Genomic DNA, 15,822 nt, shown 5'->3' with positions numbered 1-15,822 from the left:
CAAACTGAGACATAATCTTGTTCTCCCATAATCCTTCATCTCAAAATCAGATTTCAAGTGTTTAGCGGTTTCCCTTAACTCTTTAAGGGCTTCTAATGAAGATCATGTCCAACATGAACCGCGATGAAATCTGAAACTTGCTATGGAAAGGCGTGGGCATATCCCTTCCCAATCAAGTAGTCATTTTAGCGAGCGTTTCAACCTCTTTGTAAACGTGCTCCGTGGTCTAGAGCCACTTGACTTGGGTAAATGAAGTTCACCATGAGCCTTCATGTATATTCCGTATCTAGATCCCTATAGAGATATGTAGTGACCACATTTGTAAGCTGCATGTTCAGTTATTCGGAAACTACCAAACTAACAGGGTAGTGGAGTGCAATGACATTCATTACGAGAGAATATGTCTCATCGTAGTCGATTTCAAGGCGTTTTATGACAAGCCTTGCGCTATAAGGTGAGATTACCATCTCTTTTTCTCACTACGCTTTCTAAAGAAGACCCATTAGTCAACAGGTTTTATGTTAGGAGGTGTTGGCATCACTAGCTCGAAAACCTTCCTCTTCGTTAGAGAATCTATCTTAACTTGGGTTGCATCTTTCTATTTAGGCCAAATTTCTCTACGTTGGCATTTATTCATCAACGGAGCGTGGTTCGATATTATCTGACTCAACAAACTCATGCGCAACGAAATGCGCAACTACATCATCAATTATGATGGAGTTTCTATCCCACGTCTCATGTACACTAGTGTAAGTTTCATAGAGCTCTATATTCTCGGGAGTAGGTTTTGACGTTGAGGCGTCCCTCAACGATAACCCTAACTAGGAAGATTCTCATGAGACGGATTTTGAGTCTTGATGATCGAAGGATTGGAATGTGCCAAAGTGTCATTCGAACCTACGGGCCTCCCACACATCCTAGCTGGGGCCATGGCCTGCAACGCCAGAGTGTCACTCTCTTTGGCGTTGGCGCCATGACTATCTCCGTGTAGGGTGGCACTACGTCCTCTCGTAGGGACATCCTTCCTTGCAGGCTTGTTTGCTGCTTATTTGTGTGATCTCGTCACTTTAACAGGGATCGAGATGAGACATAGTGGGGACAGGCCACGACAATTCCTGTTGTTCCTGCTGAACATCCGTGTTCTTATCTCCCCCTAACGACTAGAAGACTGTCTCATTAAAGTGATAATGATAGGAGCATTTTTATGCGACGTTTTAATAATTATTTCCTCATATTTTTCTTAGTTATTTCCTTTATTTAATCATTTTTAATTTAATTTTTATTTTGTAGGTACATTGAAATAAATGGAGAAGAAATGAGCTGAAATGAAGAAATGGAGTTTTCCTGGTCCGACTAGGAATCCCAGTCAACGCAGGAATCCTGATGAGGCTAGGAAACCTGAAGACATTAGGAGACCACATGATGACGTGGGAGATATTATGGGGAATTAAAGCTGATTTTGCCATGGGAAATTATGGAGTTAATGTCAAAAATCAAGAGATGATCAAGGATAATGATGCCATGGAGAGATTTAAGGGAGAAAAAGTCCAAAACAAGTCCAGATTCATTCCTATTTTCACTCAAGAGTATTTTGGCCGAAAATTAAGAGAAAAATCAGATTAAATCTTGGGAAAATCAGCAATAATATATTTGGAAAGATTATGGATTTATTTTGGAGCTTTTTGATTGGTTGAGTGACATGGCAGAGCTGACATGGCATTCTGTGATTGGTCGAAGCTATGTGGCATGATTGGATAGTTATTTGAGGAGATAAATCAGAAAATAATCATGCAATTAATTCAAAAATAATCTCCCTAAATCAAGGTGTTAAATTGGAGGTTTCTTATTGGTTGGATGACATAGCAGAGCTGACGTGGCGTTCTCTGATTGGCTAATGCTGTGTGGATCAATCTTGAAGACTTGGAGACTAAGTTGTCATCCTCCTATAAATTGGAGCATTCTCTACACAATTCTACACACCAACACACCATCAAAAAGAACAACAACAACACCACAACACCTCTTCATTCAGAAAAATTCTCTCCATTCTCTAGTTGCAAAGTTCTGCGTTTTCAAGCAAGGAGAGGAAGAAGAAGAAGGAGCCGTGAAGATCATATCCTCCATCATCCACCTTGAAGGCTTGCTTCCAAGATTCAAGATCCAACCATCTAGCTCTCCATCTCCATCTCCACTCACGGTGTAATTCGTTCCTTTTCCTTGTAACCTTTTTGGTTTCCTTGTTTGATTTCGTATGAACTTGTTTCTAGTTAACCTAACGTTTAGGGCAAAGTTTAAGCCCAATTTCTATGTTTAAATAAAGTTTTCGAATTCTATAATTGTGATTCTAAGTTGCTTATGTGAGTTTGTTCGATTCAATTTGCTTTACAGAAAACTTTTATATGTTTATCTTATTTGGGTCGACACTTATAGGATTCGCATGTAATTGGTGCTAGGTTTAAGAACATGAATCAACTTTTTGCTTTGTGTAACTTGAATCAAAAGTAGTAAAGGTTCTGGACAAGAATCGAATTTAATTGAAGAGGATTGCAATTAGGTGGACTTTTCCATAACTAAGTTGTACACTTGAGTTGATAGCCTTTCTCTATGTGTAATGCGTTAAACATGACATGATTGACTAGCTTTCTAGGGTTTGATTGCATGTTTGATAGGATTAATCTAGGTGCTTTCGCTTAGGTTAATTAGCATTGAAAAGTAAAAAATGGGAATTCATTTGCTTTCGAATGTTTCACATGATCAACTCCTTTCTCATGACTTAGATGAACAATATTAGGGTTTGAATCAATTTTAATCATATGTTTCGATTTTGATCTTTGTTCTCTCATTCCATTCGTATTTTTATGTTTTTGCATTTTAATTGTTTTGTTAACTTAGTTTTATTTTCGAAAAACCAAAAACAAAATCCCCCCTTTTCGTGTACAATGTTTATAGTTGTGAATATCTTTGTGAATATTATACTTTGTTTTAATTTTAATTGTTTAATTGTTTGCCAATGACAGGTGTACCCTCAATCCCCGGAATAGAACGATCCCTATTTATTACGTACTACTAATGACATTTCAGGGTTAAATTATGCGCTTGCTTTTAGGCGCATCAGATAACCCCCAAATCTAGCGGTAATGATCGAGATCGCCTTACAAGGGCATTAAGTGGCGGACGATTGTTGGAGTCTCAAATCCAACGTAGTTGCCCATTCGTCTGTAAGGACCCATCATAGAGCGTTATGGCGGCTCAATTGGCACATAAATGGCTCACTCAAATATGTGTATGTACGATACTTGTACCCAGTCACTAGCTGTAAGGCAGAGGTACATTGAGTGGCGGTGGGTCGTAGACGAATTAGCATAGCTGCATGCGATATTGCATCACCCCAAGAGGATATAAGGAGATTGGTGCGCATTACCAATGTCCGGACTATCATCGTAGTCATTTCCGCAAGACCATTTGGGTGTATACATGGGAATATGATGTCCAACATCAGTCCCATTGCAATATCCATCGAAAGTCTTTCGATGTAAACTCTCTAGCATAGTCAAATCCAATTGACTGAATAGGATGATCTGGGGAGTGCGCCCGTTGTCATATGATATGTGCTAGGAGTGTAGCATAAACAGCATTTATAGGTGGACAATGGCACAACACGTGACCAGCATGTCAACCAACATCATGAAATATTTAAGCGTCCGCAAGTTGGTTGAATGAATCCACAGAATCCCCATGAATTCTATGTAAGAATAGAATGAGTATGTTCATTTCCTTTGCATAGGACTGTCTTAGTCCTAATTTCCCTAAGGAATGGGCTTTGTAAAACAAGCGAGATGCTTTAGAAGCAACCAATGAGAATTTTGGTTGGGCCTGAGCGTCTGAAACGCTATTCGAAGCAAGTTGGTGATTGCAGCATCACCTGGGGCGCCATTACCATGATGGACGCTATCCATGGTGTCATGGATAGGGACTGCGCCAGCCCTAGGCTGGTGGTGGACGCAGGTGGTGCCCTAGGCAGCTACGTCGGTCACACTTAGTCCAAAAATCAACTTTTGATTTATGCTTCGTTTCGCTCGAAAGAAATGATGTCCATGTGAAGTCTTTAGTAGATGGATCATCATTTCATGACTAGGATGATCTATCATGTCGTGACAAAACCAATATGTGTCTAAATCCAAGAGATCTTCTCTCATAACTTTATTGGATTTAATAGCTCGAATAGTGACATAAAATCCACTAGAGAGACACATAAACTTATCTAAGATGCGCCTTTATTCGCAATCATTAGAGGTATTGCAAAAGAACTCATTTTCCTTCTCTACATGCGTTTCGCATGGAATCCGTCAGCTATTCATAAGTGTGATTCGCCATAGAAGCGTAGAGAGTTTCTGTGACAGTAATTAAGGTGTAATTTGGCAAGTGAAACTTGGGCTATTCTATGTCCTTGAATTAATACTGATGGCCTAGCCATCGTAGTCACAAAAGTCATATGCTCAGAATCAAAATGGAGTCATAAAGAACTCGAAATTTTATTCATAAGCCAACGGAGTTACATCATTATCTCTTTGACTAAACAAAATCTAATCCAAAATGATAGGTAATGCAAAACAATGGTAGTCGTCTAACTTCTTTCAATAATTCCAAAATAAATGTGACCAGGTGAGTAGAGAGATATCGGTGGAGCAAGGCTCGCTTAAGTACCACTAATCTCAAAACCTTCCTAGACATCATACTTACTTTGAGTGAGCCTACTTTGAAGAAAAGCTAAACCATTGGCATTTACTACAAAAATATATGGCAATTGCCTATTACATCTCTTGGAAAAATAAAGACTTAAACAGAATTGGCGATCTATTGATCCCAGCCAGATTTGTAGTCATCAACCCTTCACTCTAGATCATCTTCTTGATCTTCTTGTTCCATATAGTGAGCTTCTCTTGCTTCACAATATGCTTTGTAGGCGGTGACAATTTCTTCACGAGCTCTACAAATGTGTGCCCAATGATCAGACACTCCACATGAGAACATACATCTCTTTGCTCAAACTCCATTGATTGAGGCGCTTTGAAAGCGTCATTTAGATGGCTCTTAGTGTTGGTGGCGCCACCAACATGGCCAGAGGCGTTGCCTCCCTCTCTCTTTCCACGTTTACCTATTCGGTTCCGTTCGCCTATTTTGGCGATTACCTTCCCAAGTAGAGCTATTATATGGACCAGAACGTCCAAATGTATTCCTAAGATTAGGGTTTCGCTTTTGGCGTCCTCTCTTTGGGGCGCGACTATAATTGGATTCCGGAATATGTTTTGTTCCCACGGATCTCGAATTATAGTTCTTCACAAGGATGTTGTCATGCTTTTCAGCGACATTCATAGCTCCAATGAGCTCATGAAACCTTGTGATTCGTATTGCAGTAACATTAATTCGATAGTTCTTAGCAACCATCAATGCAGAGACGGGGAAAGTAGAGAGAGTTTTCTCAATCAACATCGCATTTGTGATTTCTTTACCACAGAATTCCATTAAGGATTTAATGCGAAGTGCTTCTGAGTTGTAGTCAAGAACTGACTTGAAATCACAGAAGCAGAGACTATGTCATCTCACTTCTAGATCAGGAAGCAGGGAGTCACGGACGTTGCCAAATCTATCTTCGAGTGAGACTCACAGCCTTCTGGGGTCTTCTTCATTCATACACTCGTACTGGAGCGAATCATCCATATGACGAGTAATTAGGATGATGGCTTTCGGCTTATTTGCCTCTAAGGCTGCTCTATTTGCTTCCAAAGCTTGAGCTTGCTCAACAGTTAGCATGTCTTGGCTAGGCTAGAGAATCGTATCCAAGATTCCATCGGCCTTGAGATGCTGGCGGATATCACGAACCCACCTATGATATTCAGAGCCAGTTGTTCCAATGGAGCAAAGTCCAATTTGTTCAGGTTACTCATCCTGAAAGAGAACAAGAAATTAGGGTTAGTTTCGGAGCGAAAAAGGCTACCACGAAAACAAATAAAATTTCTGAGCGTAGTCGCTTCCAAGAAATTCGATTCCAAGAGGGGTTGGATTAGATCGAAACAATGCTGTTTGCGGTCGATCGTTTTATCTCAACAAACTCTAAGTTTGGAGAACTCTACAAGCTCCAAGCTTGGAGTGAGCACGAACCCCCACAGTTCTGCTTAATTTGGTCTCCCCTATGATAAAGAAAGGGGGGGAGAAGAAAGGAGGTTGCAGAAAAAGAAGAGAAATTAAATTTAAAAACTCTAAAAAAACGCTAACGTTTAGTAAAAAAATACCTCGAAGTAGGCTGTCGGAAAATTTGACCTGAAAAAGTGGTCGGAAAAAGTCACCGGAAAATGGCCTGAAAAGTCGTCTGAAAACTGGCTGGAAAGTCGCCGGAAAGTTGACAGGAAAAGTCACCGGCCGTGGTTGACCGACGGTTCACCGGAGTTGACCGAATTGGTGACGTGGCACCGTCTACTGACGTGGCAGTCTTATGCTGAAGTGGGTGTTGACTCGGACGCTGATTGGATGTTAACGCCGGTGCTGATGTGGCTCTGGGCTGGACCTCTTCTGCTTTTGGGCTTCAAATATCCTTCTGTCTGGGCCGAGGCTGGTCAAACTTCTGGGCTGTGGGCTGCACCCCAGCTTCTGGGCCTAGGGCTGCGTCAGTTTCTTGGCTCGGTGGTAGATTTGCAGAAATCTGGCAGATGTAGACCGGCTAGGAACGTCAGGGGATTTACTGGTCGGTTCAGGGTCATGATGGCCGGTTCCGAGGGGCTTCTGGCCAGTTCCGGGATTCTGGGGTAGGGCTACAACTTCTGTCAAAAGATGACGATGAAAGATGAACGGGAAGACTGCGAACCAGGCAAAAGTCCAAACAGATTCTTATTGGGGCTGGTTCAGTCACTTCCAACAGCCGGTTCAGGTTGATTCCGGCCGGTTCTGGGGTGGCTCCGCCGATTCTGAGTTCCTGGAGTCTGTGGCTTCAAGGTGGGTGGCGGATGTTTCTGGGATTTGAGGGCTACGAATTTAGGGTTTCAGTCGTGCTGATAACGTGTTGTAGAGAAACTGAAATTGAGAGGAAATCGCTGTGTGTTCTCATTGATAATAGGGCATCTTTATATAGAGGATTACAATGTATAGAATCTCAATCATACAAGGAAAGTAATCGTACATTGAATAGGAATCTAGATCCTTCCAATTTAACCCTATTACCACTAGGTCAAGTAACCTAGAGTTTGGGCCAAACACAAATTATGGTTTACTTGAACAATATGATAATTATAGCATCTTTCAGAAATAACTCATTGGCTAGAATCAATGATTCTTTTATGGGAAGACCTATCTAGCTTGTATATATAGGTGCTTGAAGTCCATATTCACTGTGTGACAAAACATTCAGTCCTGCCTCATAGAGAGGAGTTAAACACATAGTTGAGTAGAAGATTTCTTGCGTGTGGCTGCTTGAAGTTTTGGAGCGCGGATTATTTGTGTTGAATAGCTGTGTTGCTGCTACTGCTTGAAGTTTTGGAGCTCGGATTATTTGTTTTGAAGGAATGGCTGTTGTGCATGAAGCAGGTGATGCATCTCCTCTTGTTGTATTCTAGTTCATATTGTATTGATCATTTGGTTGTGTTATGCATTTTGTGAAACGATCTTGGTTTGCTAATTAAATTAACATGAAAACCCATTTCGTCAATCATTCTACATACAAGAGACTTGCCAATCAAGAAACAGAGTTCTCTAGAGTGAGCCACATTTGGGGCATTGATGGCATTCATGCTTTTGGATTGAAACTAAGAGGAAGAAGATCGAGTCCTCAAGCTAACCTGTTGACGTGAAGCAAGTGAAAGAAAGTCCACATAGAAGCAGCAATATAGTGAAACAGGTTAAACTGGAGACGGATCTAACGTTTGGAAAGAACAGGAATCCCATTGCTTGCTTGTTGATAAGGTTCTTCTGGTATGAGGAGGCTGTTGTTGACGAGAATATGTTACTATTGTTGGTATTTACATATGTATAACTGGAAACAGCTAGGTGGCTGCTAGAGTTTAATTCTGAAGGGTCCCCTCTTACCATCCACTACACGCCTTATCTTTAGTTTCAAGTTCCCGTTTTGCTTTTGCATTTGTGCAGTCAAGTTTGAAGTTTGACTATGTTTGGATCATCTATTACTACTTCTAGCTAACATGTTGTTGTTGTTGGTGGTGATGCCAGTCGATCCTTGGACTTGTATTATAAGAGGCTGAATTAAGAACACGAAAAGATCGATCAGCAGAGAAGAAATCCCACTTCTTGAAAAGCTATTAGTTAACGATGTCAGGAATTGACTAGGAGGACGTACATTTCCCTTGGTTTCAGTTTTGGAGGAGATTTTTAAACCGGGTGTGTCAACCTCTCAAAGTTGTTAAGACACTTGATACCGCATCTTCTTTTACTGTTTTGTTCCAAAGTATACAAGTTGCAATTTACTTTGATACATAGTATCTGAATCATCAGATCCATCCAGAGCCATACCCCTCTTTATCAGATCGATCAAATACACATGAACATTTATTTTCCCATATATATGTGTCTACTAGAATGTTAGTTATCAAAGTTAAATGTATCACAGTAGTAGCTCCTCCAGTATCAAACCACCTCAAGATTTTCACACCTCCACTAATCAACTGATTTTTTACTTTTTTCTTTTTTCTTTTTATGTAGATATGATGTCTAACTTTTTCCCTCTGTGCTCTGATTTCCTTCGAACTGCATGAGTTAATTGAAGAGGAAGAGCCTATTTGTATTATAGAAACTTCCTCTGTAAGCTCCGAAAAGTTGTTCGCAGAAATCGAAAGCATCCAAATCAATTGGGGGAAGATGAAGTTTCATTTTCTTTCTGCTCATTCGCTAAGAATTGTTTTAGATGAACATAAAGAAGTGGTTGGATTTTGAATGTTCTTTTACAATGGTACGTAATAGTATGTGGAGATATCGTACAATTGCTGCAGAACACACAAATCAGCAATTAGATAAGCCCATCTTTAAAAGCTTAGTTGATGATAAAATGATTTCTTACAGATCGAAAATGATCTGCATTTATATTTGAAGTGACATGTTTTTCCAGCCTTGGTGAATTCTAACTGGTGGGAACATGCAATGTTGGAAAGGGGGGTTGCGGGAGGGGGCGACAATATCAATTTGGCTGATGGTGCGGGCTAGTTGTGCTTTTGCTAGCTAGGCTCATGCTTGGGCTTGGGCTTGGGCTTGGGATTTTGGGCCTGGGCTCAAGTTTGGGCATCGTTGAGGGGGTCTTAAGGTGAGTGTCTTATTACCCTCATCTATTACTTAGCCATTTAGGCAGGGCTGGCATGAGTTTTGACCTACCTGGGTGGTGTTTGGGGTTTTTTTAATGGTTTTTAAAGTGCCGGCCAGTTTAATTTTAAAACATGATTCAAATGGGATTGGTAATTATCTCGAGTTAGACTGGATATTTCAAGTCTAATGTGCGTAGATATAGATTCTAGGAGCTTTCTAAGATGTTTATATTCCTCATTTGTACCACAATTGAGTGCAGACACGTGAGATATGATCACCTTTTCCTTACGAGATGAGACTATTTTTGTTTGTACTAGGCTTGTATTTTTTAGCGTCCCTAGATTCTAATGAGTTGTAATACTTGGATAGAGAGTTAGTTGTTTCCCTGCCAATTGCTCTATTACAAGTTTTGTTACTCAATAGAGGATTTAGATTTAACTATTGATCTAATAATATAAACTTCTACTTCAAAAAAGAAAGAAAAAAATGAACAAAACAAATGAACAAGTTAGCAACAACTATTGCTATTATAACCAACCCTTTATGTACTTCATACAAATGAATTACGAAAAGGGTCTACAATTTGATTTATTTTGTTATAAAACATGAAAGACTAATGAAATTAAGTAAAAATGTTTTAATCACATTCACTCCTTCGGTAAACCTAGAGTTATTATCCCTCATAAGATTAATTTTAACTTGTCTAGTGTTATTTCCGTAATTTGGCTACAACCTATATTAGCTGAGAACCTCGATCATTTGGTAATAGGTAAATTTGGGTTCCATTTCCTTTCTTCTTGATCTTTTTTTTTTGGAAGGACGGAGTTTGCAGTCGCAACTTGGAATTGAGCTGAGAACCCGTAATACCCACTCGATTTAGACAAGTGAAACCCAAATGGTCTTGAGCTGGTGAAGCAAGAAATGGATTTCTTCTGAGGTTTCTCTCTGCAATTTCAAGATTTGCAGTTCGGGTTAAGTTTCGCTTGCAGTCAATTTCAGACCCTGTTTCTAATTTCAATAAATTTGAGCTGTTAATGATTGCCTAGGTATAAAATGGGTTCGATTTCCAAACTTGATGTTACTTTTGACTTTGGTGATATTGGGTTCGATTTCCATTTGATCTTGATGTTACTTTTGTATTAGGCTAAAATGGGTTCGATTTCCATTTGATCTTGTTGGTAATTTTAACAAAGGTAATGGTACTGTTTTGATAGTTGAAATGGGTTCAATTTCCTTTTGATCTTGGTGGTAATTTTAACTAAGGTAATGATACTGATTTGATGGTTGAAATGGGTTCAATTTCCTGTTGATCTTGCTGTTGATTTTAACTAAGGTAATGATACTGATTAGGTAGTTAGAAATGGGTTTGATTTGCATTTGATGTTGATTTTATATTTAACTTTGGTAATCATACTGATAGGTTATAATGGGATCGATGGCAAAGGCTGAAGGAATAAACCAAGATAGGATCACACAATTACCAGATGACATTGTTTCCCACATATTCTCCTTCCTTCCTACAGTAGATGCTGTCAGGAACACCCTTTTGTCGAAAAAATTTAACCAAGTGTGGACAAAGCTTCAAACTCTAGACTTCGACAGTGAAAGGGAATTTCAGAAGTGTAGAGGTGGAACTGCTTTTCTAACGTTTGTATCTCGTGTGCTCTACTTTCGTGATGGATCAGAGATACGTACATTCCGTCTAAAACTGTCTCGTAAACGTTATTTACCATGTGTTGGGGATTGGATTTGCACTGCTGTTAAGCGTAAAGTAGTTGAGCTTGATCTCCATCTAAACTTTGATGTATGGACTGATTTCGAGTTGCCTCCGTGCATTTTTTGGTGCAAAACACTTGAGGTTTTGAAACTGAATCTGTCGCCTTGGGAGGTCACCGATGATATTCCTACATCAGGCTGTTTCCCAATTCTCAAGTTCCTCCATGTTACAGTGTTTAATCCTTCCATCCGGGAAATGGAGAAGCTTTTGTCTCACTTCCCTGTACTTGAAGAGTTGACTATAGATGGAACTGGTGAAGATCTTGATGACTTTGGTACTTGCAGTTTCCAGGTCTCTGCATCGAAACTGAAGACGTTGAGAATAAGTTTGGAATCCCTATCTGAGCCTGTCGATATTCATGTAAATGCCCCACAGCTTGAAAGCCTTGATCTCCAGCGGCTTGGTTTAACTAATTGTTTTCTTGATGGGAGTGCAAACTCCCTAGTCAATGCCAGTATTGCTTTCAGAGAAAAATTTGAAATAAAAGGACTGTTTGATCTTTCCGACTCTACAATGGAGCTTCTGAATCAAGTCTCTGATGTCAAATCTCTATCTGTTTCGGCTCATTGCTTGGAGGTGAGTTCCCAACTTTTGTTCTTATACAGTACATTTAGGTTCGAATATTATAGGATGAAAAGAAATAATTTATATTCCTTCAAAGTTAGACAACTTGATTAGTATTTTGTTTTTTGGTTTGAAATGGCATATAAGAAGATTCTCTACTTCCTTTCACTTCTAAAGCACTTTTGAATATTTTCTACACTTTCCTACCTTGGCCTTCTAATTATATCACACATCCATGTGTCTCTCATTATTCATTAAACCTAATCTATTTGTTGCCCTTATTTCTGCTTTCATTGTACTTTTTTTTCGGTGTAATTTATTTTGCTATGTAATCTCTGATATGAGTTTTTCTCGCATCAATACTTGTATGTTTCCCCAAGGATTTGCATCTCCCTGAGAATTACTATCTCCCTTCTTTTGGTAATGTGAACCAATTGAGGCTGGCTTTTGGGGATCACAGTTGCTGGGAATTGCTAGCTCGGTTTCTCAACAGTGCACCTAATCTTGAAATTCTTGTCTTAGACGATGTAAGTTCTGTTTTCAGTACTGCAACTTTGTACGAACATGTATCTTCTAAACGTTGATTCTTATTTGATGTCAGAGAACTGAAGGTCACAAAGAACTGTCAGAGATTCACTGGAATCCACCAGAGCAAGTGCCTAGTAGTTTATTATCAAACCTGAAGACAATCTGCTTTAAGGGGTTCAAGGGAAGGCTGTTTGAGATGGAAATGATAAAGTATCTGTTGAAGAATGGTCAACTGTTGAATAAGATGACGATTTCTACAGGCCTGCATCTTTCATATGATAGACAGAACGACTTATACACAGAGTTTATGATGTTCCATAGGGCAGCAACTTGTCATGTTGAGTTCATGTACATGGAAGTTTAGGGCAGAAGCACCTGTCATCAAATCTGTAGGATTTTAAATAAAATCTGTTGCAGGATGTTAGTGATGTTACTGGCACACTTGCAAGGGATATGTGAACAATGCAGAAAAGCAGTCAGCTTGAAACTAGTTATGGTTTGTCTTAATAAATACTCCAGAATTGTATCACCTATCAACCTTCTCTCCTACCTCTTTCTCTTTTGATTTCTTCACGTTTCTCTTCAGTACCCTTATGTAATATTTCTTTTTTAATTTTATGAGGTGGATGTGTGTTTTTTTTTTGGTTCCTTAATTATGTAGAAATGTTGCTTTATTTTTTCTTCCATGCTCTAATTTCCTTCGAACACCATGAGTTAAAAACGGACGAAGAGCCTATTCGTATTATAGAAACTGCCTTTGTAAACTGAAAATTCTAGTCAGGAATTGAAAGCATCCAATTCAACTGGAGGAGGATGAAATTTCATACTCTTTTTGCTCGGATGTTGGGAATAGTTTTTCTGATTGTTAAGAGAACAAAAGGAGATTTTGAATGTTCTTATACAATGCTTTTGGTCGATGGAGAAAACGTACGGTTGCTAGTATATATTAGATCACTTGTGAATCACCTTCCACTTCTGTCGCGCTAAAACCTGTACCGTGCTTTCAACTTATGTCGTTATTCTCAAAACATAAAAAAAGTTGAAAGCACATGAGATGACTCATCAAATGAGCTGGTTAGTTCTCCTTAGTAGTAAATGTAAATTTCCGTACTTCAGTTTTACTGAAAATTGGTAAATATTGATAAATATAGCTGTCAACTAGGAGGTGGCCGCCAATGCTTAATCTTAAATCATACACTTCTTACGTTGGCAGCATGAATTTCATAGTGATTAAAGCCGCGAAATGTTAAACATGGGTATTTGGTATGATCATTAAACTCTTCAACCTTTATGAGTTTACGTATGCAAAATTCTCAAGTCCTTCTATAGAGAAGTTGTGGTCAATTTGAACTTTCAATTCTAATTTAGCTGATATTGTCATTATCACATCGGTTTTGTCTCCAATTACCATGTCAATATACATGGTTTCTTCAAGTGTAGGAACCTCATGCTTTACCAAATGGTGGTCAGTGAGCCCCCTAAGTTCAAGCTCATTGTAGTCGTAATTTAGCTCATCGTCTTCATATACATCATGAATAGGTCCATGGCCAAATTAAATTTTGATTTCTCAGATAGAAGGAGATCAATATTCTTGTCAAAGATTGGTAAATCAATGACTTCTTTTAGCATATCTCCTCCACTTCAAATTTTTCTTCTTTAATTACAGGTTCAATTTTATCGAAATTTCCTACTTCTTATCACTTCCACTTGTTTTTGGAACTTCTTTGGGAGACATAAAATCTTGCCAGGTAATTCTTATAGGTAAAGGTTGATAAGGGTGGGTTGGCCGATTAGCGAAAATTTTTATCATAATTTCCTTAGTAACTTCTCTAATTTTGGTTTGATCAATTCTATTTTTCAATCCAACATAAGCACTTTGATCTCTTAAAACTTGGTTATGAACGATCCATATAGTCATGGTTAATATTAAAATCGGTAAAGAATGAGTCATGGTGGTTGTTTTCCAAAAGAAGTGATTGATGATGGTGTATTCATGTATTCCAAATAAATTTGATGATTTTATAACATCTTTCAGTAAGTTTCAACCAATTTGGTTACTCGCTAATTCTTCATGTAGACTATAATTATTTTATTTGTGATTGACGTTCACATATGATGTTGAAGATATGTGGATTGTATCATGACGACAAGGAGAAAATTTATCCTATAAGAAAATATTTATTATATATATATATATATAAATATAAATATAAAGCATTGTTTTAGGGAATCAGAAATTGAGAGATAATTGCTGTGTATTCTCATTGATAATAGGGGCCTCTTTATATAGAGGATTACAATGCATAGAATCTCAATCATACAAGGAAAGTAATTCTACATTGATTAGGATTCTAGATCCTTCTAATTAAATCCTATTACCACTAGGTCAAGTAACCTAGAGTTTGGGCTAAACACAAATTAGGTTTTCCTTGAACACTCCCCCTTGTGTTGCCCAAACGCGGTGCTTCTCTCGTTGCCTCATTAAAAACCTTGTCGAGTAACAAAAACCCAATGGGACAAGAATAACCTCGGTCGAAGGGGAAAAAGAGCACAACACACCCTTCACGATTCGAGACAAACATGTAGACATCTCCCCCTGATGTCTGCGCCTCCCCCTGATGACTACGATCATGGGAGTTCAGATAATTTCCGCAAGTCAATTCTTGCCACATGTTTCTCGAACGTGGATTTGAGCAATGACTTAGTAAACAAGTCTGCCTCACTGTCCTCAGATCGAACCTAATTCACTTTGATCTCGAGGAGAGCCTGTTGTTGCTGATTAAGCTTGGTTTTTTCGCTTTTGATGTAGCCTTGCCTCATTTGTTCAAATCAAGCAACATTATCCTAAATGCTCGTAGGCTCATCTGTGGTAGACTTCAAACCACAATTGCTTCGAACATGCGTAATGATGGATGCAATCCATATACATTCACGAACCACTTCGTGAAGAGCAATGATCTCTGCATTGTTCTAAGATATAGCGACTAGGGTCTATTCTGTAGACCTCCAAGATGTCACGGTCTTTTCCCATGGTGAACACTTAACCGGATTGGGAATGACCTTTGTGTGGGTCAGAGAGATACCCAACATCAGCAAAACCTTCCAAAACACATGTCGTTTTGGGATGGGGATAGTGGACGCAGGCCAGTGTTGGCGGCGTACCTGGTGTGTGATGGATCCGAATCCATCATCTCTTTGTAGGGATAGAACAAGCCCATATCACTCATACATCTCAAGTATCGAAAGATATCTTTTACACCAATCCAATGGCGTTGCGTTGGCGCAGAGCTATATCTAGCTAACAAGTTCACAACATATGAGATGTCCGTTCTTGTGCATTGGAATAAGTACAATAATGCGCCTATTGTACTAAGTAAGGCACTTCTGCCTCTAACACATCTTCGTCATCATCCTTTCGACGAAGAGGATTCTTTTCAGGATCAAGACTATGGACGATCATGGGGGTGCTTGAAGGCTTGACCTTGTCAAAATGCCTAAGCATCTATCGACACGATGCTCAAGTTCTAAACCGAGACATAATCGTGTTCTCCCAAAATCCTTCATCTCAAACTACGGATTTCAAGTGTTCAGCGGTTTTCCTTAACTCTTTAAGGGCTTCTAATGAAGATCATGTCCAACATGAACCTCGATAGAAT

At 39.1% G+C, this 15,822-nt stretch overlaps 1 protein-coding gene across 6 annotated transcripts; it reads left to right on the top strand.

The window, feature by feature from the left end:
- Window positions 1–10,082: 10,082 nt before the first annotated feature.
- LOC112166609 (F-box/LRR-repeat protein At4g14103) lies at window positions 10,083–12,814 on the top strand. Of its 6 annotated transcripts, XM_024303486.2 has the most exons (5): window positions 10,083–10,343; window positions 10,441–10,490; window positions 10,718–11,650; window positions 12,019–12,165; window positions 12,240–12,814. In XM_024303486.2, the coding sequence occupies exons 3-5, from the start codon at window positions 10,724–10,726 to the stop codon at window positions 12,528–12,530; spliced, it is 1,365 nt and encodes a 454-aa protein (XP_024159254.1). In that variant the 5' UTR covers window positions 10,083–10,343; window positions 10,441–10,490; window positions 10,718–10,723; the 3' UTR covers window positions 12,531–12,814. The 6 variants fall into 6 exon arrangements, with proteins under 6 accessions (XP_024159254.1, XP_040375609.1, XP_040375608.1 ...); XM_040519675.1 differs by lacking the exon at window positions 10,441–10,490 and having other exon boundaries at window positions 10,083–10,234; XM_040519674.1 differs by lacking the exon at window positions 10,441–10,490 and having other exon boundaries at window positions 10,083–10,268.
- Window positions 12,815–15,822: the final 3,008 nt, after the last annotated feature.

Source organism: Rosa chinensis, chromosome 5, assembly GCF_002994745.2.
Source record: "Rosa chinensis cultivar Old Blush chromosome 5, RchiOBHm-V2, whole genome shotgun sequence".
NCBI classification, from domain to species: Eukaryota; Viridiplantae; Streptophyta; class Magnoliopsida; order Rosales; family Rosaceae; genus Rosa; species Rosa chinensis.
This window is presented reverse-complemented; position numbering and strand designations above follow the sequence as displayed.

Bases quoted from the DNA above. Each gene is read 5' to 3' on its own strand.
- LOC112166609 (XM_040519675.1), top strand. From the start codon at position 10,724: ATGGGATCGATGGCAAAGGCTGAAGGAATAAACCAAGATAGGATCACA. The intron at 11,651-12,018 runs GTGAGTTCCCAA...TGTTTCCCCAAG, and splicing joins TTTCGGCTCATTGCTTGGAG to GATTTGCATCTCCCTGAGAA. The intron at 12,166-12,239 runs GTAAGTTCTGTT...ATTTGATGTCAG, and splicing joins AAATTCTTGTCTTAGACGAT to AGAACTGAAGGTCACAAAGA.